The sequence below is a fragment of the Taeniopygia guttata genome, chromosome 2 (genome assembly GCF_048771995.1).
Source record: "Taeniopygia guttata chromosome 2, bTaeGut7.mat, whole genome shotgun sequence".
Classification (NCBI taxonomy): Eukaryota; Metazoa; Chordata; class Aves; order Passeriformes; family Estrildidae; genus Taeniopygia; species Taeniopygia guttata.
The window spans coordinates 17,784,897-17,809,629 of NC_133026.1; the positions used below are offsets into that span (position 1 = coordinate 17,784,897).

At 39.2% G+C, this 24,733-nt stretch overlaps 1 protein-coding gene across 28 annotated transcripts in view; it reads right to left on the minus strand.

The window, feature by feature from the left end:
- KIAA1217 (KIAA1217 ortholog) overlaps window positions 1–24,733 on the minus strand; it is a 355,093-nt gene that overhangs the window by 135,690 nt on the left and 194,670 nt on the right. Inside the window, exon 1 of one of the 28 annotated variants that reach the window (XM_072925439.1) lies at window positions 21,187–21,507. The exons of the other annotated variants lie outside the window; for them this stretch is intronic. Coding sequence (XP_072781540.1) covers window positions 21,187–21,294 — 108 coding nt within the window. The 5' untranslated portion in view covers window positions 21,295–21,507. Of the gene's footprint in view, window positions 1–21,186; window positions 21,508–24,733 lie in introns of those variants that run through there. 28 annotated transcript variants of the gene reach the window in all.

Genomic DNA, 24,733 nt, shown 5'->3' on the forward strand with positions numbered 1-24,733 from the left:
TGCCCAGATGTGTGTGCAGAGCTCATAGAGGCAAGTGATAAAGGCAAAAGAAAGCCAGTGTCTCATGCTTCACAGCAGAAGTTAAAAAACCTCACAGCTGAGAAAAGAATATAATGTTATGATACAGGCACATGAAGTTGATGGAAAATTCACCTAAACCCATGTAAAACTATGTTTTATTAGTGATGTCCCCTATTGGCATTATCTGCACAGATGTATGGGCTGAAGCATTTCAACAGCAAGTACAAATGCTGAGGGAAAACATTGTATCTAAGCTTTTATGCCAAATCCAACCTATAATTAATTTTGCATAGTTTTGACAGCTTAATTCTGCAAATTCCCCAGATCACATTTCAGATCAGGATTGATGGAAAAAATGTGCAATACTTCTGGAGGTGTGTGAACTCCTGCCCTGCCGAAGCAGCCAATCTGTGTGTCAACAGCAGCACTTGGGTGGTGTCACCAGCTGGTAGGGCAACATGGTCTGTGGAAGTCACGTCACAGGGTTTTGAGGTTTTGAGGCAGAAGGTTGACTTGGCAGCCTCTAGAGCACTGATGGTTCTCCTATCACCCAGCCCTATCCTCTCAATCAACCTGTCATATATTTACTAAGGAGGATGGCACCAGGACAGCTCATCTGGAAAGACCATGGGAGCACACCAGCAAAACTGTTTTTGCTGGATTATCACATTTCTGTTCTTGACTCATAGATATTCATTACAGGTTAAGGATCTTCCCTGAACTGTCACTTTGAGTACAAGAAGGCAAAATATCTCATACCTTTCTCTTTTTCCCATGCCATGGGTTGCAATTACCACAGGGACACGTATCCTTCAGGACACATTTTCCCTAGCCTTTAAGTCTACCAGTGCCATGAAATTCTCCACTGATTGTTTGCAGCTGTTTGTGAAAGAGCTGGGCCACATCACTGTTTGGTCTGAATTTGAACATTGTCATTCTGTTTCAATAGATGGATAAAATTATGACCATAGTCCAAATCAAACACTGGGCTTCCCATGAAATTAATGAGCTCTGGACCAGCATTACACTAAATTTCAGTGTGAAAAGTATTTTCTGTTTCAAACAGTTTCAGCATTTGATTACAGGCTGATTAAAGATTAACATAAAAAAAACTGCCATAAAATGGACGTTTTCAAAAATACCATTGTATTTGTGTCAATTTCCATTCTAAATTAATACAATTATTTAAACAAGCAAACTGTAGCACAAAAGTGCTACTGCCAACGAGCAGGTGTTATCTGACCTATTAATCAATTACCTAGATAAAGGTAAAATAGTCTCAAGTTTCAATTACAATTACACATAAAGTAAGTTTAATTAAAAAAAAATCAATTTATATGCAAGACAAAGTTGCACTGCAGGCATGAGAAAGTATAATATTTTAGATAATTGGTTTTAGGAAAAAATACAAATTACAAAAATATCTCCAAAAGAAAGTGTCTTTAATTGCATATGAAGTAGTTTATGATTATTTCCTGTAATTAAAGTCAAGATTTGCTGGGACTAAGCCTTTTTGCAGATGAGTTAGGTATTTTTGATTCACACAATCCTCACTAAACCAGAAAAGCAGAGTAGTTGCTGTATTTAAATACACGATCATAGATTTGCTTTTCATGTGTCGTTTAAATCCAACCCAAATGTAATTATAAGCCTTTTGTAAGATCTGAAAGGGCCATGACAAGGCTGACCAGATGGCCTCTTCTTTCCCATGGCACTCGCCCTGGTCAGAAAACCCAGGTCTACTCTGGGTTTCCCTTGCACATATTGTGGTCCCTGCAATGAGACAGATAAAGGATAAAAAGACGGAAGGGACTCTCCGTGTCCCTTGAGGTGGTGGTCCCATGGAGCCACCTCTGTGACATTGCAGTGCTGCTCTGGGCTGTGAAGCAGCCCCAGGTCCTGCCTTCACTGCTGCTCTGCTCCCTGGGGAACTCACAAACCGCCTGTCTTTGACTCTGCAGTTTTTAAGAGCAGACTACAGGCCACTTGGGATTCAGCTTCTTGGGAGCCAGCTTCTAAAACTTGTTTTAAAAATACATTCTGGCAAGATCAGAATGAAAGAGCCCCAGGAGACATAAGTGAGATATATTTCTAACTAGTGTGGAGTAATCTAAGTCACAGTGGACAAGCTTCTCAGTGACCATCAGACGCTAATATGTTTGAGGACTTGCCTGGCTTGAAGACAGAATCCCTTCTTTCATTCTAACTGCTTCCAAGATCATTGGTGATTGATGGCCTGTCCTTATTCTCTTAATAGAGATTTATTTGCTGGACTTAAGCTAAGGTATTAAAATTTATATTGCACTTTAATTTCTTAAGAACACCATGAATAAGAACTTTCTACTTCTCTGTAACGCCATCAGTGTTCTGTTATTCCTCTTCCTTTCCACGCAGTCTCAGATGAGTAAAACAAATTTGAGACAATCCTCTGATCCCTTAGTGAACAAGAACTCCAAAAGAGGAGGAAGTGACCTTATTTTCTCTGCGTAGTACCCTCCCAAACTCCCTGTCAGTATCTTGGGGACATAGCGCACTAAACTGCTACACAGATCAACTATCTCAAACATGGCTCCAGAAGAGTAGACCTTAAAGTCTACACAGCAGGGGAAGAAGAGCGTATCTTAAACATCTATGTGTGTGTGTGAGAGAAATCAAGTTCCAAATCCTTCCAGACACTTTTGTGGCAAGTGAAAGCATCTTCCCTCAGGTCTGCATTAGCACTGGAACATTTCTACAACAGTGACAAGATGCCTGATTGTCACTCAGCAATACTATCCTTCCTTACCAATACTTAGAAGAGACACCAAATTTTCTCTTAAAAAGAACAATATCAAATAGTATCTATTCCAGTTTGGGATATGCAGACAAACAGGAGAACAGGACCAGCAAGTTCAGAAGTGTCATGCACAGGCACTTCCACTAGACTAAATTTCTCAAAGAAAGAGAAATGCAGAGTTCCCTGTCAGGGGTGAGCCACAGAGTTTGCTTGCCCTCTGTATTAAATCATCCCCATTTGTGCTTCTGCTCCACATAGCCTCACTTCAGTGTCTGCATCCTTTGTCAGACAAAGGCATGCTCTGGAAAGGTTCTCAGCAGCTGCAGAGAAGAGGGCATGAGGACGTTCCCAGCCAGAGCAAGAGGCAGTGACCTGCCATTCTACCACACAGGTTTGCAAATCAAATGTGACATGAGGAAATGCAGAGCAGAGTTTTATAACAGCTCAGCACCGCACCAAAGGCAGCTAGCAAGACAATACGGATGCATAACTCAGTTTCTGACCTGTCTTTTTATTTCCACTCTGCAGTTATTGCCTTTCTGTTTCCAACAGGTAACAGAGGTTTACTTGCTTCACCCCAGATCACAGCAATATATAGAAGGATATCCAGGCCTCTCTTTTTTGATCAAATCATCTTTTTTGATCAAATTATCTGACCCTATATTTACCCCCTGCAAACGGAAAAGCTAGCAAAGCCACAGGATGCACAATTTCACCTTGCAAACGTTCAGAGGCACAAGCACAAAGACAGAATGCCTTTGGGAAGTGCCTGAGGAGCTAGCCAATGACCGAGATTGCAGCCAGGAAAATGATGAAATTGAATTTGTTTTAACCCCAGTTTCCATATGAAGGCTCATGTTTTTCCTGAATAAGTTTGGGTTTGCATTTGCTGTGTACAACAGTTACACCTCACACGGAATATACATGTATGGCATTTCCTACTACACAAAGGAGGAATTTCCTTTTGTGCAGTGAAGTATTCCAGTCTAAGCTGCAACCTCTACCTATTTTCTCTGTTACAAAGATCTTCCATAAATAAAGTATGTTAAAAATCAGGTAAAAACTGTTTGTAACCCCCTCTCTATACAATTTAATGTATAATTTACTACATCTCTTTCTTATGCTTTTTGTTCCCCCAAGACTTGTTCCCCAGAGACCTGCTCCTCCAGCAATGTGCCTGAGGGATTGGTTGGAGCCTTACTCTTACTGAGGAGCCAGAAATCAAGCAAGGCCATCTGTCCCTGTCTTCTCCTTCTCCCAAAGGAACTCCTCAGGACAAGGGAGCCACAAAAAGCAGAACCTTTCTTCTCAGACAGGATGAAGAAAGCAGTTTTAAACCTGGATGTCTTTCCATTCCTTCTCTCTGAGCCTAACTTTCTGTCCAAAACACTCCTCACTCCATGCCACTGAATCTGTAAAACTTTATCTCACTTAGCCCTTCCTTCTATGCTAAAGCTTTATAGTTTATGTTTTGGGAGAGGTGGGTTGATGGCATGGCCAGCCAGCCAGGCCACACAGGTTAAGGCTGCAGCCACTGCTGTCCGAGGAGCAAGCTTCAGGTCCACAAGGCCCCAGAAGGTCTTGCAAAAAGTAATGTGCCTTCTTCATTCTGTTCTTCTAGAAATGGGAAATATCTCTGCCTCACTGGGGACATGAGAAGTCTTCCTCCTGTGAATCCAATAAAAGCTAGCCAGAAGGAGGCTGCTTGTCCCAGGACTGAGATTGGAGCTTTAGTGTTGGTGATCAGTGATGGAACTAAGATGATGTAGACAGGCACAAATAGTGCACTCAAATGGCAATATTCACAAGAGCTTCAACAAGAGTTCCAAGACCTGGAATTGCAACAGATTATTTTTATTTTTGTAAACCTATGAGTTCTTTTCTTTCTCCCTCACATCTTACTGCACTCATCTTTAAATCTTGCCAAAGTCTTCTTTGGTTGACATTTCTTCTGAGGCAATCTCAGGAAAAAAAGAAGCTCCTGGTCTAGAAAGTATTAATTAAAGAGTCTCATGGTGGCAAAAAAATGCAGCAAGTCTGTTTTCAGGTTGGAATTAGAGGAAACCATGTGAGACACACACCGAGAATCAACTTTGCATGTATTTTAAACACAGGTGAAAACCATCTGCTTCTGGATGTAATTACATTACAATGAAAAAAAACATCTAACTAAACAAAGCCACTAAGCTATTTACCAGACTATTGTCAAGTCTACATATTTTCATATTTTTTAAAGGCTTTACACAATGTTCTTAATCACGATAAGCAAATACCCCTAGTTACTCCCCACTGGCCACAAAACCTCTGGGAAAGGGAAGCAGAAAGGCACTTGGCCACAAAACCTCAAAAGCAGCTCAGACACACTCCTCTGCCTTGTTCTCAGGACTTATAAATATATCTCAGTCAAAGTTATTCATGAGTAAGCAGGCTATGAAACCCAAATTTATTCTTTCTGCTCTTCAGCTAAAATAAATTCTAATGATTTAAAGTCCTCATACCACCCTCATCAACCACTATCATAGGCAGATTTAATTTTGAGTAAGTATAGAAAGAAAGAGATCAGAGGTCACAACTAAATTCTTTACCCAGTTTATTTGAGTTCTGATGATATTTTGTAATCAAAAGAACATACAGTGACAAAGTGCTGGAAAGAGAGAAACTAATAGCATGTCCTAGAATAAACACCTTTACCCCCTTAAATAAGTATCCAAATATACATGTATCTTGGATAGCAATCTTATTGAACAGTCAAGCATACTTAGTTAAATCTATTACAAAATGTTTTCTATTGGACATGTAGGCATTCTCTGGGGAGAAATAGAAATCAGACCATCAAATTCTATTAGCATTAAAAATATCCTTTTCAGTAATGTTAACTTACTCTAAATTGAATTTATAATAAATACAGTCCCCTTTATAAATCAGTATCAAGACACCTTCTCTTTCAACTAAGGAAAAGTAGTTTACAATGATTGGGTTACCTATTACTGCTGTGGATTTACAGTTATGTTTTCTTTTGTAAAAAACCCAACACAATCCAAATCAACCGACCAAAAAAAAAAAAAAAAAAAAAAAAAGGCTGACATATGGACCAAAGGTACAACATGTGAACAAGAGGATAAATAAGATGAAATACAAAGGAAAATTTTCCCTACGTGTTCTGTCTAATGATTTCATTTATCACATACAGAACTTTTCCAAGACAAAGTACAAATTTTAAGTTAGTTGTGTTTCTTAAGATAATTTGTACTGTGTTTAGTAAAGCTCAAATTTAATAGTATGGCAAACTCTAACTTTTAATGTTCTTGTGCTGTTCTGATCTGCTCTAGCCTTCTGGCATTGAAGTTTCACAAGTTCAAGCTCAATTTAGCAGGACAAGTTCAAAGGTCATATGTAAGATGATATAAGCTGCATGTCACTCAGTAGGTGACAAGTATAATTTATATGACCCAAGGATGGATGTGGATTAAGAATTTTCAATGCTACGCTCCAGTCTCCCAATCCTCAGACTTCCATACCTGGAACAAAGCAAGGAGGCTGCATACAAACAGATCTTTATTTGTACCGCAGACCAGCTACTGAAAAATCCTGGAAAACTACGTATCCAAGTCAGGGAAGGAGAAGGTAAAAGCACCCTCAAGAAATAGTTCAAACAATAGCATGGTGAAGGAGAAATTACTGACAAGAAAACAATTTTCTAGGAATAAGGAAAACTATTTTAAACATGATATTGGGGAGCAACTGGAGAAAGGCAGCCTGGAGAGGTTTGGAGAGCTGGAGACTTTCTGGGCTCGGTGCTTATGGCAGGGGACTCAAATGACAAAGCTGTCACTTTTTTCTTCCCCAAACCTGGTTCTTCTCCTAGTGTTATGTGGTACTCCATCCTTGTCACCCAGGGGTTACTGTGGCCTAGAGATTATTTCAGGAATAAGGAGGACTAGACCAAGGGTCCAGCTACTCCAGTAGGCCATTTACACCACCAGCTTGAAGTAGGTACCCAGAAAATTGGTTAGGAAAAGTGGTGCAAACAGTGATGCTGCTCCAGAACTCCCTCCCAGTCCCTAGAAATTTGCAGTTCTGTAATTTCCTGTTCCTTCCTCCTTCCATCACATCTCATTCAGTTATCGGAGCCACTCCATAATTTGGATTATTGTTTTCCTACAAATCTTGTCCCCCTGTCCTGTTACACCATTTTGTCATTGGAGACACCTGGACAACTACTCAACTTATGTGAGCATAAGGAAAAAAAAAACCAAATTTTTTTTCACTTCAAAATACCAAAACACTTCCAAAATAAATAATCTACAGACTAATAGTCTAATTCTGGTGTTTACATAAGATCAGTCTTTTGGATTATTATAGCTACTGTCCCCTTGTGCCTCCATAAAGCAAATAAAGAGAAGCTATAGTGACATATTTGTGTTAAGCAATATTTCCCACATCCTAGAGATAATATTTTCCTGATTATTCAGAGCTGTGAGAATACTCTCAGATCACCAACTTAAGTACTGTTGTAACTTAGCATCTTCTTACTGTTTAGCAAGCTTCAAGACTGTAGAAAATATTAAGATGCCAGATGTCAAGCCTTTTTCAACTCTGCACTGGACAAAAACTCCCATTTTAAAGAGCAGCTTACATCAGGTACTCAACCACAAGTACCTAACCTCAAATTTTTGACAAGAGAGTGGTTACAATGTAACTGCAACCTAATGAGTTTGTATCGTATAGATTTGAACTGCATTTTTATATATCGATTTTTTAAGGAATTCAATTGTAGAGATTCAAATGTCCCATAAATCCCACCTTTCAAACCCAAGACACCAACTGACAACACCAAAAATTCTGATACCGTTGTACTTAAATATCAAGGATCTTACTTCACAGTGTTCTTAAGCACCTACCTCATAGCAGAGGTGATTAAACATGTTTGTAATAACCATTATTTTTACACACACACATAATATATAGGTAGATAATGTATAGATAGTTATTATATATAATAAAAGTTTTCACATGAGTATGCGCTTTAGGTACACTTTAATGATTTATTTTACTTCAAGGATTTCTAAGGGTCAAAAGTTCTATGAATAATCGTGGTTCTTATCTGGTCCTTCTGTAGCTTTTTTGAGAGTTATCTGCCCAGTTTTAGAATACTTGCATATTCTTATCTGGTTTATATTAGGACAAACAGAAGCACAACCAGCCCCCAATCAACATTAGAAACCACAATGCTTTAACGTAATGGTCTTTCATTGCGAGCAGCTGCTTACTAATAAACATCTACATGAGAAGCCTTAGAAGAAAAGGCTGTAGGAGAAAAAACCAGTACTTAAATTAAAAAGAAAAAAGAAGACATTTAACTAAAAGCACTTCTGAACTGAAAATGTCTTTCTGGCATCCTTCCCAGCTCAAGTTTGATTCTATGCCGTATGTGATATTTTATATATCCTTGTATTTGAACTACACCAACCATATTTTGCTTCTTCCTTCTATTGGTTTTTGCACTACTCCCACAATGGTGTCACTATGTAAAGGAAATGCACCACAGAGTGCTTTATGCTTTCTATTTGTAACTGGATTGAGGAAGCTATTTAAAAAAAATTATCTAAAAATCCTTAGGTATATCAATATTATTCATTAAACAGGGAAGGATCTTCAGTAAGAATTCTGAATTTTGAACTGAGTTTTGCATGCTTTGTGTTGCCTCATAACGTGGTTTTTTCAGCCTTGACCCTAAGCTCTAAAAATTGTAATTTCTCTAATTAGCTAACATCATGACAGTATCCACTGTTTAAACAAGATGTTAGATGGCTCCTTCCTCACAGAGCTCAAACTTCAAGAAAATGAAGTAAAAGATGGCAATGCACTAATTGCAATTTTTTAGAAGACAAAACTATTCAAACACTGATCTTCCCTAACAGTACACTGTAGAGTCCCACAGGGTATGTTTTAAGTGTAAGCTTATCAGTGGGCATTTTTAAGACACATGTCACCTGATCCATTTTAGACAGCTCCTTCAGGGTGAGCACAGAACTGAGATTCCAATTCCTAAGGGGAGCCTCTATTAATTAGTGAGATTGCTTGTGCTAAGCAGCTATGCAGCTGCACCCTGTTAGTCCACTACGATGCCATGGTAGGCACAGCTCTCACAGAGGAATGTGTCAGATGGCAAGAAGGATCTAAAGGCAGAAAATCTTAAGGAGCAAACTTATTCAAGCAGCTTGTTCAGGGCTTAACGGGCACATAAAAGAAAGCAAAAGAAGCAAGCAGAGAAACATGCTTCAAAACAAAGGGAAAAGTGTAATGGAGTGAGCAATAGTAAATGAACTCCCACAATTAGTTTGCTGGAAATAATACTTGGCAATGGCACTGAGAAATGCCTAGTGCTACACCCTGTCTACAAAGAGAAAACAAAAGAAATCCACCAGGAAATTGTTCATATTTCACTAAGCCATCCCTATAAAAGCAAAAAAATATGCTCACAAATATTATCTAAATTACTTTAACATATATAGCTTATGCATGTCATCAATGCTCTGAACTTACTGTGAGCTGCCCTGCTACCTGGGGGAATCATTCTAATCCTGTAAATCCTGAAGAACTGTTTGAATAACTGCAAACTTCTCAAACATCTCATAATGTAAAAAAATCGGTGTCATCCTTTCTCGTTCAAGTGTCTCTTCTCAGTGCAAGTACACAGCTGTCCAAAAGGATCAAGTTTCATCTTCCATTTCAGTTGTGATGGATCCCATACTGAAGTCTATAAACAGCCTTAGGTACATCATTGGTTACAAAGTGGTGCATTTCCTAACCAACATCATTAAAATATAAGGCAGTTCACTGAACTTGAAAAACAGTAAGAAATTACTCTCCAGAGTGCGACATCTGGTATAAAGGAAGAGAAAAACACTGTTTTCAAGAGCAAGACTAAGAATTGGAGGCTAAACCAAAACACATTAATCTATCTCCACCCCCATGTTCAAAATCAAAAACAGAAAAAATACCCTTTGGTGCTTCACATTAGGAAGATACAAATCTGATACGTCTTCCATCTGTTTTGTTTGCTTTTTTTTAACAAAAAAAGCAAAATAATCCTGTTCTTTTTTTTTTCTCTGCTTTCAGTAGAAATCCTGAAGGATATTTTCATACCTGTAATTCTAAGGTTTTTACACTGTTCTCATCCCATGCTAATTGGTTGCCTATAAAATTTAACTACTCTGCCTTAGTGAAGCAGTATCTGAGCTTTTCAGACATTATTAAAATGATCCTGACTAATTTAACATGTATCACAAATCTAGCTGAATTTGGGGAGCCAGGTGAGGAGGTAATTTCCTCTGTGCTCCTGTAATAAACTCTTGACATCTCTGGTACATTTGTGAATAGTCTGTGGCTTTTCCAAGCCCCTGCTGTCCCCAGAAGCTACCAACAGCCACAGACCACCAGACAGCGACAGCACTGTCTCATCCTACAGTACTGGCACAAGGAAATTGGGTGGAATTGGACATATTGGAAACTTCCTTTCACTGGAGAAATTCTTGCTGCCTCATTAGAGCTTATGGCTCATCTGCATTGTCAGAGGAATGAGTCAAAATCCCACCTGCAATGCTTTGGAATGCTGGGAAGGCTCCTTGGCCACTGCCCCTTAGCCCTCATTGCACAAACACTGCTGCACACACTTTCAGTTACCTACTGATCTTGGATGAATAGCTAAGACTTAAGTTTGTCTTTCCTGAGGCCAAGAAGTGTTTGAAGCTAGCAGATAGATATCCTTTTTCCTATCTAAATATATCCCTGTGGTACTTACAGGTCTGAAGAGCCACCTGTGGCTGAGTTCTATCTGGATAAGATTTTGTTCTATTTCTCCTTTTATTTTTCAGAGAAAGCCTTAATGCCCTGGCTCACCAGCTGAATGAGTTCAAGCTAACTTCATAAAACTTAAACTAGTTTCTGTAATAGATGCTACTCTCTCTACATATTAAAACTTAATGTAAAGCTTGTCACCACTTTTAAGGGACATAAAAATGCTTTTAAAATCCTTGTGTGCCAATGTCAAATTCTCTGTGATTCACACAACTTAAAGCCTTAAATTTTAGGTATTCATGACTGCAAACCAAGGCAGAAAGTGGACTTAACACTTGGGTTTGTTTCCTGAAACAATGTCTGCCTTCATTTTAAACCAGCATCACGTATTATAATACCAATCTAATTTAAATTCTCTACCAGTGGTAGGTGTGGTGGAACATGTCTTTGCAATTTTTTTAAGATATTGAGTGAAATTTTTATGTTCGTTTAAATCAGGAGTATGAGTTTCTCAACTTTCAGCAAAGAAAAGAATTAAAAGTAAACACCTTCTAAAGACTTGTTTCCCACAGTTGAAATTTCCTTATGCACAGTTGAGTAAATCATGTCTCTCCATCCAGGTACAAACATGATTGCACAAGTTAACTTAAACAGTAAAATTCTAACTGCTCCTCAGCATCTTGCCAACTTTCAATGCAAGTGGTCGGAAAGTTGTATCAATCTTATTAGAAAGAGGAAAATATTTTCAAGGTCTCAAGTCAAATGTGCTATTGTTTCACTCTTGCAACACAACAGCACAGAGACACTCCTTCAAGTAGTATTTCCAGTATTTAAAAGAATTACATGGACTTTTAAAGTGGTATGAACTCTTGTCCTCAGCATCTTATTATCCAAACAGCTGTATGCTGTGCAAAATGCTATCACCAATCTGCACACACAGGGCCAAACTCCCCTCCTTTCCAAGCCTGAATGCAAGAGACTTCCACAAAAATGCTGTGGGAGAAAGCTTTCCCATGGGAAAGGTCATGTGGTGATTCCACTGACCCTGGCCATTGGCACGAGATGACTGAGGGACACTGAAGGTCACTGCTACCCCGACACACTTGGCTGATGGCACAGACCCACAGGCTGTCCCTGACATTTCCTCAGACTCAATCATGCTTTCACAGCCATCTCTCCCCTCCACAGGCTCCCCAGACTCCCCACAGTGAGGGAATGAAGGAATCTTCTGGTGTTTTATGAAGGAAATAGCTTAAAAGTATCATTTCTATACAAATATGAGATTGCATTAATTCAAATATACAACACAATACATTTCAGAGAAGTATTTGGTAGCTGGCCTCACATTAGTGCTGTCTGGCAGGAGGGGGCCATGCAAGCCAAGCACAAGTCCTGGAAAGAAAGGGTACACCCATAGACAATGCTGATCCCTTCAGAGCATGAAGAAATGGTCAGAAGCCTCCAGAGATGACAAAACTGAGGCTTCATCAAGGGGTGGAACAAAGTGCAGGGCAAGTATTTGCAGAGAGGATGATTAGTGAACGTTGTGCTGGGTTTGTCACAGCAGTAGAGTCATGGGGATGGAGGAACAACACTTCTGCACCCCAGCATGCTTTTCAAGGAGCTTTACAAACTGAATCCCTTCACATGGAATTTGAAAGGCGTTCCATAAGTGTAGTGCTATCCCCAGTGCTTATATGGTACTAGCAATCTACAGCCTGAGAACTACAGGCAGAAATGATGACAACCCAGGTCAAGCATCAAGAAATACGGGAACATTTTTCATCAGCCACAAACCTCTGTACACAGCCTGGAGACTTTGAAGAGAACGTGACCCAGCTCAGGAAAGTGCAGACAGAAACCCAGTACTGCATAACACATGTCAGGGTGCATTCTGCTGTTGTCTTCATCAGTAATTAATTGGCTGACTCCATCACCCACACCCTACAGGTGTGTTGTGGCTGTCAGCAAAGCTCGAAATGCCTGTGTGAAATAATACTCAGCCCCACCAAGAACTCTAATAAAAGCAACTGTACACTTGAATCATTAGCACATACTCTGGATGCTTTGTTTTCCTTTAAATTATTTATACCATGGCAGATGGAGAACTGAAAGTGACATGCAGACTAGACTTCTATTTTATATAACAAAACATCCACTTCTTTTAAAAGAGAGGAGCTACAGGTTCAAAATAATATTAAAGGGAGTTTAATGTACTCATGGTATAAAGAAATGTTTTAGATCACAATTATCTGGGAAACAAAATATAATTTTTATCTATTGAAAATTTCAGTTCAAAAAGTACTTCTTTTTATAGGGGCTTGAGGAGCGACGTTTTGGGAGCAGAGCTTAAGAGACTCAGTTTAACAAAGTAATAAATAATGTTAATGAATGAACCCTCATGCTCACGATCTTAGTTCTTGACCCATCTGCATAAATGTGGCACACTTGTCATGTGAAACTGATAAAAATGTTCAGTCTATATATTAAAGTAGGTACTTATGAAGGTATGAACATTCAAAGCATTTCAGTAATCCTTCATTTGGCTGACACAACATTTCTTCACAGCTTTTCAGAAATTCTACTTCCAAAACTGGAAATACCGCTAAAACAGAGAGGTTTTGTTTTTTTTTCATGTAAAAACAAATAAATAAATAAAGCAAATTAAAGCTTGAAAAGGTACCTGCTGAGATTGCGGGAAAAAATATTGAGATTTATTTACTTCATTCAGACTGAAATTTCAGGGGGGAAAAGTGAGGAAAATGTGAATTCTTGGCAAGTGCATTTCTTTTTTACAAATTCCCTTCCTCTGCATTTAAACACCAGTAAAAGACCATGGAGATGAATTTTTCTGCTTATTTTGCTGAGCCAATGCAGCTGACAGTGATATTGCAAACCTCTGGGGGTCACCCACACAAACTTGGAAGGCCCACCACTGCAGCATGGGGAAAAATGACTTCTTCTCTTTATTACTGTCAAGCTTGCTATAGCCTAATGCAATAGCAGGATATTTACAAATGCAGACTGTCTAGACTATACAAAGTATAAACTGGATCGAGCCAGCTTTTCTTTAAACTTAGGCTATTATCAATTTTTATTACAAATTTGGTTTTCTCAAAACAGAAGCAAGATCAAACAAGAAAGAAGGAAACAGTCACTAAAGAAAGAAAGCAGAGCTAGATTAACTACTTTATAACTGACAGTACTACCAATTTATCCCTCATTTGATTGGAAATTGTAAATTACAAAAGCTTTAATTTTTGTTGATGGTTTCAATAAAGAAATTATATTAAGGTAAATACAGTCCAGATGGTTTCTGGAACCATTAGGTCAAACCCCAAACTATCCACACAGTGGAATGAAGATAACAGAATGGGTCATGCTGGAAGGGATCATCTGGTGGTCACCGGGTCCAACCTCCCTGCTCAAGCAGGGCCATCCCAGAGCACATTGCACAGGATTGCCTTCAGGCAGTTCTGGAGTGGCTCCGGTAAAGGAGACTCCACAGCCTCCCTGGGCAACCTCTTCCCATGCTCAGTCTCCCACACAGTAAAGGATTTCTTCAAGTGGGGAAAGCTTCCTGTCCCTCAATTTCTGCCTGTTGCCTCTTGTCCCGTTGTTTGGCACCACTGAGAAGAGATTGGATCCATCTCCTTGGCATCCTCCCTTCAGACAGTCACAGGCAGGAGTGAGGTTCCCCCTCAGAATCCCACACCTACCTTCAGCTGGGCTACACACAACTGAACTGCAGCCTGAATTCCCCAGGCCCAGACATACCGACGTCCTGTACATCATTTAGGGAATCCTTCCCAGCTACTAGAATTAAACTGCTCAGCACCAGCAGCTTTGAGCAGCACTCAGTCACCTCAGTCACTGGGTCCAAAATGCTCCCCCTCCTGCTGCAATCAGCTTTGGTGCACAGCTTTGGTCCCCTTAACCCCTTCCAAATCTGTGTGTGCCTTTCTGACACACCCATGGTATGCCCACAACCTGTTAAACACTACATGTGCAATATATTTCTTTACCTCCTTTTTTTTTCATTCTGGTAGGATTGCAAGAGCAGATCAAGAATTATTTTCTACTTAGAGATTTCTCATATTGCTTTGACATAGCCCTTGTCCTTTCCTTGTTTCTGACTCAAGTTCTAACAGAAATTTCTCATTCTCAGACTATGTCACTTTGCTCTTTTTCTCCCTTGGAAAATTCATTCTGATTTTTGTCACCACCTTCTCTCAGACAGACTCCCATTCCTCATTCTGCTGGGCCCACAAATGATTTTCAAATGGTGCAAAGTCCCATTTGTAGGTATACTTCCATCTTCCATCCATTGTGGGACCTTGCTCCACTGAAAGGTTTTTTTTTTTTTTGTCTCCTTCTTACCCCAAAGTAATTTGGTTGTGGGTTATTTCTTGACTGCTTCAAGGTGTACTGTATTCTTGTCCATGTTCAGAAAAATTTACTGTAGCCAGATCCATTATTTAGAAGTGTCAGTACATGAAGAATCAATGGGGGACTTTGGTGGTACCTTACAAAGTATCAATTTCAGGGCAGACCAAGCCTGGGATCTCTAACATTGCCAGGACATTTACTGCTATAAGCAAAAATTTTCCCAAGGAATAACTAAGGTGAAATTCAAAGTTTTGGTCAAAGTAGAAAACTCCTCTGAATTAAGTTCATCAAAGATTGGGAAATTTTTGTGGTGGCAATCATACAGGCTTTTCTTGTGCTTGTTTATGATAGCTGTATATAGGTATCCTGGCTAGGATAATAATATAGATATTAATATTCTAATTGTAAATGGCAAATACTATTTACCCTAACTCTATTTTAATTTTATTCACCGACTCTTTTTACTGTAATATTTTGCTTACTACTCTTATTTTTATCTTAAATTTTCAAGTAACTTAAATTTTAAAATATTAAAGCATTTTTTTTTTTTCCTAAAAGAGCTCATTTTTTACTGCAGTCCTGTATTAAAAAGCAGCTGGGTCAAACTCAGTTTCATATGAACAGCACTCGAAACATTAAAATTGCATTAATAGCCAAGAGCCTCAGTTGCATAACCAGGGGTAAGGAGCAGCCAATAAGTCTCTGCCAATCACCCCTATTCATCAGCAACTTCTGTTTGACTAAAGCATGCTAGAAAAGCAACCTGTCAGAGTTCAAAGATTTAGAGATATGAAGAACCTCTTGCTTCCCTTGATAATTTGCCAGAATAATGAATCATTTCTACATGAAAAATACTGTGCATTACTCCTGATTCCAATCTGCCCAGCTCTCCAGCTATAACTTTTAGTTTCAGTTATGATTTTTATTGCTGTTCTAAAAAGCCAATATAAACTCAGTATATTTTCTCCTGCTTCCAGAGAATTAAATTTCTTAATCAAGGAGGATCTCTTATTTTGATTGGGTAAATGGATAAACAACACCATTCTCAGAGAGAAACAATTTCATGAGATCACAAATCTTTTGGATGTCCTTCTGTAGTGCTCCCATGGCTCAACGTCTCTTCTACAGCAGGCATTCCTGTCACAATGCACATCCAGAGGTAAGGCTATCTTTGAGTCCTAATCACTGTCTTCCTGGAAAATAACTCCTTCTCCTTTTATGATAGCATCACACTTGGAACTCTTGTGAAAACAGAAAGATCAAAAGCTCCTTACAGCCCTTCCAGACTTATGATATTCCAGGGTACAATTTACTTTGTTCTGGAAATTCTATCTGGACAAGTGGTGGAAACTCCTCCAGTGGCAATATTCAAGACTAAGCTCGATGGGTGTGGATAATCTAATCTAAATCTCTGCTTTCCACAGCAGTTCAGATGCTACCCAGAGGTCCTTTCCAACTTAGGCATTACTATGACACACAATCACACATTTGCTCAAATGCAGTTACTCCATTCTCCATTGCGCTTTGCAAAAGCTGAGGCCAAACTTTACAAAGTCATCTGATCTTGTGGGTTTATAATGCCACTGCTGGTTCTTTCAATACCAACTCGGTATCTTCTTTTAAAGTCTTAACCTGTGAAAAGTTTTACCCATGTAATATTGCAGTATATTAAACACTTGCATACATCATGTATTTACACCATGCTCATGACCATTAACTGGCTCTACTCTTTAGCCCTAAAAAGTGACTCTGCAGGCTGCTGCAGGTTTCTGCACCACCACAGCAGACTCAGAGCGGGAACTGTGAGCAGAGCACACATTTAGACTGTCAGACCCAAGTAACCACCTTCGGAACAAACACTGTGCATATTTCTGAAAGTGGTTTCTTGGGTCTGACATTTCATTACCTCTGGCTTTATCTCTTAACCCAAAGGATATGTTTACACATCTGAAAATCTTTCCTCGCCTATTTTATTTGTAATTCTTTGCAAAATCACCATTCTCTCACTTGTAGCTCTTCACATCTTTACAAAATTGCTTGCCAAACTTCTTCTATTTTATTGATGAAGTACTGAGGAAACAAAAGATAATGCCCTATTAAAATATGCTCTCTGGCTGGGATACACTCTGGTTTTGTAACAAGATACTGTGTACTTACTAAGACAATATGTCACACTCCTATAGCAAAAGATTGTATTGCAATTGCTGGCAGCTTAAGCAGAATGAGTTTCTTCAACAAAGCCCAGATCCCATTAAAAAAAAAAATTCTATAAAATCTGTCTGTCAATATATTCCCAAGAACTGTTTCAAGAGATGATATTTAACATTCTACTATATGAAAAGTCTTAACTTCTAGCTATATTTACCTCCTCCCAAACAAACCCATTTTACCACAAATTTACAAAAAATACAAAATAAGATTGAGTACCAAACTCCAGCTGGCAAACCAGGTGAGAGCACTTTATTACCAAACTTGGAAGAAATCCATGGATTTCTTCAAATGTTAAATGTCACCTACTTCTCCCTGTGCTAGTCCCAAGGGCCAACAATTCTCAAGGCAAATTTAATTTTCCTTGAAATTTCTGCATGGAAAAATCCAGAGTATGAACCTTCTCCTGCCTGTGTCTACAGGTAAATCATACTCTTGATTTCAGTTTTCAAGAAGGAGGTGTAGAAACCATGCTGGTATCCCTGAGCAGGCCTAAAACCATGCCAGATTACCTGTTCTGGTAGTCCACCCCTACTGGAGGCTGATACACCTCTGGCTACTCTCCCAGGGGTTGAGGTTGGGAAGAATCTGTATTTTTTTTAATCTTTCATCATTCAGATAATTTCCTGCTACAATAATCACCTTTTTCCAAATATCAAGACACTGATCACTAAGCACTTACTACTAGTAGTCTTTCTGTAAAGATCACTGTACTCTACAAATGATTTATGGCAACCTGTAATGTAAGAGGGAAGATAAAATACCCTGCAAAATAAAAAAAAAAAAAAAAAAGCAAAGCAACTGCATCATGGTTTACTCTAATTTTGTTTAGCTAATACTGTGGCTGAACAAACTGTCGGAAGCTTTTTGGCCTGTGAAACAGTATCTGCAAATCTTTAAACAATGTGCTTCTTAATGGTTGGATTAACTCAAACTGTACAAACCCTCTTAGATTAAGACTGCACTGCTTTCATGTGAAGTAGAAAGGCAGTGTGTCAGGGAAACAAAGATTTTGTCCTGCTGACTCTCAGCCTACCAAGCATGGAAAAGGGGGCAAAAGGCCTTGTTATGTGGCCTGTGATCTTATCCCTTATCCTTTTTGACCAGCACAAACTGTCAGGAAAGAAATAGCTCTGCTGATAAGAAGGAATACCTCCCTCTCTTTTAAGTGGAAGTATAGTAGCTGTTCTCCTTCAAGTCAAACAGAGCTCATAGTGCTGTATTTATTTAAGAAATTTTCCAATATGATGAAATATTAACTTGTTTTGGCTGTGTCTCTTTGGATTAGGCTGAGAAAAAGAAGTACAACTCCCACAATGTCTCCAGATCTCAGCATCACTTTTCTTTTGATCAGTACACTTTGGACTTACAGAAGCAAATTGCAATCATACTATCAGTCCAAAAAAATACTGTTGAAAAACAGCACTTACATTAACATTTTCATCAGATGCTTTTGAAATCATCTTCAATGAACAGCAGTTAACTCAAACACCCACCTGGGACAGCAAAGTCAGTTTGATGTTTGTATATTCCTACTTACTGAGACCCTCTAACAGGAAGAGCTTGGTTATTAAAAACCAACTGCCTGTGTATTTACATGGAGCTTTTAGGAAAGGCAATGGGAAAAACGGTGACATTTTGCTAACAACCAACTTCACTTTCATGGGGGATATTTGAACATCATGCCTAATGTTGTCTGCAGCAGGGGCCTAAATGAGAAACAGCTGGTTGATCCTCTTCAAGGTGACAGGAGAGGCAAGAGAGATTACATGGGCTGAGTCTGGGCAAATTTGTTCTTTGCAATGCTTCTTGGTGCCTGAGCTTCCAAGTGATCAAATAGCAGAGCAGGTTATGACTGCTTACCTGTGTGTTATGAACAAGCAAACTGGAAATTATCCCTTTATTTGTGAACCAAGGCAATCTAGTCATGGAAAAGAGAAACATTTACTGAGCATGGTACCACAATATGCTGCTGACCTTGCAGCTGCTGCCAGTTTTCAAAAGGATTTTAAAGGTTTTACTCTTCAGTGCAACACCCGATACACCTAGAATGGACTCAAAGCAAAACATTCTCCTTGGCTCATCCAGACTTTTCTTCCCCGTACAACTCTTATTCAACTTTCCCTCCCTCCTGGATTTCAGATAAAATTACTTAAATCTGGCTGTTGCAACAGAACACCACCAGACTCAGCTTCTTTGCTGAATTTGGGTGAACAAATGTAGGTGATTTTGTGGGTTGGCAGAGACAGCAATATGAAATCAGGCTGGCTGTTCTGGTTAAATGAGCAGTCAAACAGTATGTAAGATCAGGTTTCCAAACACAGCTCCCTGCCATACACTGAGGTAAGTAAAACCAGATCATCGCCCTCATCTCCACTGAAAGTATTTGAAGGCAGAATGAACATTTTGAAATTATGACTGCATTTTAAAAGACTTCTGAAAGATCACAGAAGCCAGACATATAAGAAAGTTTTCAAACCACAGGGAAGATAAGCTGAAAAACAAAGCAATAGTGGCTAGACAAACCTCACTTGAAAGGCTTGATAACTTTTGTCTGACTGCTTTTGCAGAGGAAGTTAGGAATTAGAAAAGCTATTCTGCTCTCAAAATCTAATACTGTGCTCCTAAAATTAAAAAAAAAAAAAAAAAAAAAAGAGAGAGAGAGAGCATGGACAATGACAAAAGCACAGACATTTTGGCAGTATCCAGGGAAGTTTGACAAGCGGCAGCAGAAAGCACTGATCAAAAGACCAAAAGTTCTTTTATTGTGGAAAATACCTAGAATTCCATGTTTATCTTACCACAATAAGCAACTGAATGGTTATCTAAACTGCCCTTGTTTTGCCAGGTGACTCAATACATCTGTAGGTTTTACCCCACATTAGTTTTAGTCTGGTGTGTTTAAAAGGCTACATAGCAACTCAATCTAATCTAGAAGTTTATGCATCTTCTTACAGTCATCACAGAGAGTGATCACCTTAAACAAAAAATCTCTTTGGTATCAGTTCAGAATTACTTGTCCCAGATACTACACCTAAAATCACCTTGCTGTGATACATCACAAAAAAACCTCAGCCCTTTCTCTGACAGTACATCACTAACAGGTATTGTGAGAAATCCACAAAAGTACATTTAGAAAAACCCAACCCTACATAAGAAGCATCTCACAAGAACCTGTTTGAGTACTTGTGAGTCTTTATTTTTTTCCTTCATTTCCTTAGTTCTCCTTTTACAAACTTGGAAAGTTTCCTTAAATTCCAAGCTGGCTTTGCCTATATACCGCAGCAACAAAGAAATCTGTCTAGCATATTATAAGTGGGACTATTCTTGGCAAAATAATCTCTCTTAGACAGGTTTAAGTCATGCAGAAACAAGACTGAACTTGTGAGTTCACGTTTCTTTAAAACAAACCAATACCTCCTGTCACAGCAGGAGGAAAAAAAGATATGTCAAACCCAGAATATTACAGCAGAAGGTAGAGAAGACATGAGAAAAAATGTAGCTCCCTCATCTTCACTATTCAAGTACCTTCAGAGTAGAAGTCTACTGTTTTCTAACCCTTCAATTCAGAAGAGGCCCACAAAGTCCAGAGTCCTGGAAGACTTCCAGTAAAATGATTAAACCCTGCATACAAATATTCTCTATAATTAAAGAAGAAAACGTCTTGGTTTTTGAACAGCATATGACAAATTTTGAAACCATGAGATAAAATCAAACTGCATTTTAACATGCTTCAAGAGAAGCCTTTCTTCTGTAGACTGTCAGTTTCCCTCTTGAAAACATCTGATAACTACTGTAGTAACATAATGTTTTTCACACCTCTCAAAATCAACCTAGAAACCTATGGACAATAGGATAATAGTAATGAACACTTAAGGCCATTCCTTCTTACAGGGAGCAATCTTTTGAATATAACAGCCTATCCAAAAGCTTCCACTCTGTCTTGCACAAGCCCCACAGAAGAAAGCCGTAGCTCCTTATCACAGCTGTACCTGGCTTGCAGGAGAATCACCAGAGGAGCAGCAAAGAGCTGAGAAGTTCCTTTTTCTTCTTGGTTGTGCCACAGGAGCACAAGGGGTTACCTCCTCCCCAAAAGCCATCCCCTCAATAGCAGACTGTCACCAGCATGGAAGGACAAAAGCCGGAGCAGCACAGGCCCTTTTCCTCCTCATGCAGCTGTGCACATGCGGCAGAGCCTCATCTGATGTGCAACTTCATTACACATCCGGGTGTATGAATGAGTCACGGATAAAAAATACTGGTTTCTCATGGCTGCATCTTGCACACGGGTGGGGATTGAGCAAATACATGGGCTGGTGTGCACATGGGCTGGAAACTACCCTTTTGTGACAGGATTAATACCCAAGACCAAGGAGGTCACAACTTAGCAATGAAGGAAGAAGGTAACACGTGTGCAGTAAGAAGACATGAAGGAGCCATCAAAGTAACACAAATAGTTAATGCTGTGGTGATACATCTCAAATTAAGCTACAGCAACAACCAAGCATTATACGTGACCTCTGCAGCAGTCCTGCACTACTGAAAGCCATTTGCTGGTCTCAGGAAGAAACCTGACTCCACTCGCTGTGGGGTTCCAGGCTGGGAATGGACGAAGCCAGTTGCTCAGGACGGGATTAGGCCCCGTGGCCGGGCCCGTGCAGCAGCGCCCGGCAGCTGCTGGCCTGAGGGAGCCGCGAGCCCGGCGTGCCGCAGCAGCAGCAGGTGCCCGCGCGGGAAATCGCCGGCTGCAACGTCCGGTGTGGAAAACACTTGGTAAAAATAAACCAGAAGGGAAGTACACATGAGCCAGAAATTAAATGCTTGCATCTGATATCAGAGGAAGAGCACGTCGGTCAGACAATCCGCTGGGGGTTTGTGCCAACTGTACCCTGGTCAGCAGGAACATTTTATTGGCATCAATACCAGCACCACGAGGGCCAAGAAAAACATTTTGTGATCTGCGCCTCCTTGCTCCACCCCATCCCACCCTTCTGTGATGTTCTGAAGGGAGAGGTTCTCCACTGACTTCCAGAAAGTCCATTTAAATTCCCCAGTGACAGCAACCATACTAATTGCCTCTGGTAAACAGAGTCCCTGGTCTGTGTAGTGCAGAAACCCTCCTCTGCCCCGCTCACCCACGCAGGAGCGTGCAAGAGGCTGGCAGAAGGCACCGTCCTGCCTGTATTCCCACTGCTGGACTTAGTATTAGCCAAAAAGGTGGCAACTTGGATTAGCAGTTGAAACCAAATTGGAACAATAGAGATCCTCTAAAAAACCCCAAAAATACTGCAGTAGTTACTGACGAATCATGGTAATTGCATTACTGTGGTGATCCCATTCTAAGATCACAGAGCTTCTCCCACATCCCTGGGTAGTAGACGTTGACATCATGTTTTCTGTTTAATGTAAAGCTATTAAAAATTTTAATATGAAATAGCTTGTTTTAACAAATAAAGATCATGTAAGATCCATAATGAAAGAGTGAAATTGGCACACAGTATCTGTGAGGTTCTGGAGTGGGTTTTTCTTTACCGAATTTTAAGGAAATACATAATTGTTAGAAATATAAGTAGATCAAGAATTTACTCAACTTACCACTTCTCTGTCAAAAAAAAAAAAAGAGAAAATAAACTGTTTAGAAACTTTATAAATGTTCTAATTTTTTGGGTACACTTTTTAAATGGAAGCATTTATGTTACATGTGTATATTTTAAATTATTTTTTTTACATGATCCTGAAAAATAATTCTTCCTTCCAAAGCACATTTCTTCTCATTTAAATTAACCAACCAATGTCATGCAACAGTTTATTTGTTCAGCCAATGGGAAATAAGTGGCATTTCTTTTTATTTATTCTAATCAAAGTCAAATATTTGTTCCTTCTGTGAGTAGTTTGCTACTAATTACAACAGTCTGATGTATAGTAGTTTGTGTTACTAAAAATAAGGCTACAAATTAATAAATGCAGCTAAAATTATGCTTTCAAAGCACAGTGGAAGAAAGCCCAAAGCTCATACATAAACATTGACAGCAGGTCTGTTTCCAGACTTTAGACACCCACACACCCACAACATAGGTGCACATTGGAAAAGACTCTGCTTGTTCATCTGGGAGGAAGTGTATCTGAAATGAACACATCATGTAGGATTTACAGTCAGAATCAAATTCTTTCAAATTAAAAATAAACCCCTTTTAACTCTGTTTTTCCACTCTTTACATTTTCCTCTTGCTGCCTTCCTCCTTTCTTGAAGGACAGATATCTCCTTCGAGACCGAAGAAATATTTAGCTTCAATTGAAATTGAAGTAAAACTAGTTTTTCTCTTTTGAATGAAATAATTGCAATGAAGATAGTTTATTAAAGCTATGTGTAAGAAATGTGTAAGAAACCCCTTAGAAGGGGTGAAATAGTCTTAAAACTTAATTGAGCCCTGGAGTTTTCAGTCATGAGACGTTAACATAGTCAAGAATTCAGCAGTACAAAACAGAACTGGACATTCATGTAGGTATCAGGAAGATCCAGTCTTACAACTAGCAAGAATATAATTTTGGAAGATAAATCTCAAGATGTGGGACAAAATAATCTGTAACTACTAAAGATAAAAACATACATAATGGCTGATTATCCCACATCCACCACCTGACAGATGTTAAGAAATTGCCCTTAAGAGGCAGAACTCATAGTGAAAAACATATTATTGGTCTTTTGGATTTCATAATCCAAAGATAACCTAAGAGAATAGCTTCTCTCTTCCGTTCCTAAATAACTAATTTTGAATTTTAGATTTTGATTTATTTTAAAGTGAAGTACACCTATGGCAGTGTATTGATCAGCCAATGAAAATCTTTCCTAAAGATTTTTTTGTTTACTAAAGGATGGAAAAAATGGCACTGCTCAGGGCTTACTAAGGCAGCAATCTCCTAGTGAATAACAGGAATCACTACAATCCCCTGCACAAGGGGCCACACAAAATGCAGTAGCACAAAAGGTATGAACTGGGACAAAAAATCCACAAGACCAAAAGAGGACCCTTCAAAAGATTCTTGACCAACCAAAAGTCCCTGCATTCACTTGCTATGTCAAGATGTAAAACTCGATACCACAGATTCTGAATTTACTGAACTGGCACAATTACAACGACTGAGTGGATGTTAAAAGCACACATCTCGGGCAGCTGTCAGAGTCACAGGTGTTTGCCGCAGTTTTAACAATAGCACTGTTTTTCCTGGTGTACTCATCTCATTTGAAGAGAAGGGAAATTGGAATATATGTATATAAGCAACTGGCTTATCTTATTTACTCCTGTTCTCCTATTTGAGCCCAGAAAAGACATTTAAATCCCGGAGATTATGGCTAAGCCAAACCAGTTAATCAGGCGACTTCAGTGCAATCTGCCTTTGTTAGAAAATCAACTGAAAAATGCCGTAAAGCAGTAGCAATAGTCCAGAGGTGCATTTACTTTGCTAATGACTGACATAAATATGTGCTCCCATCCCAACTGACAATGTGCAAATAGCACAAAAGTGCTTCCCAGCAAGAAA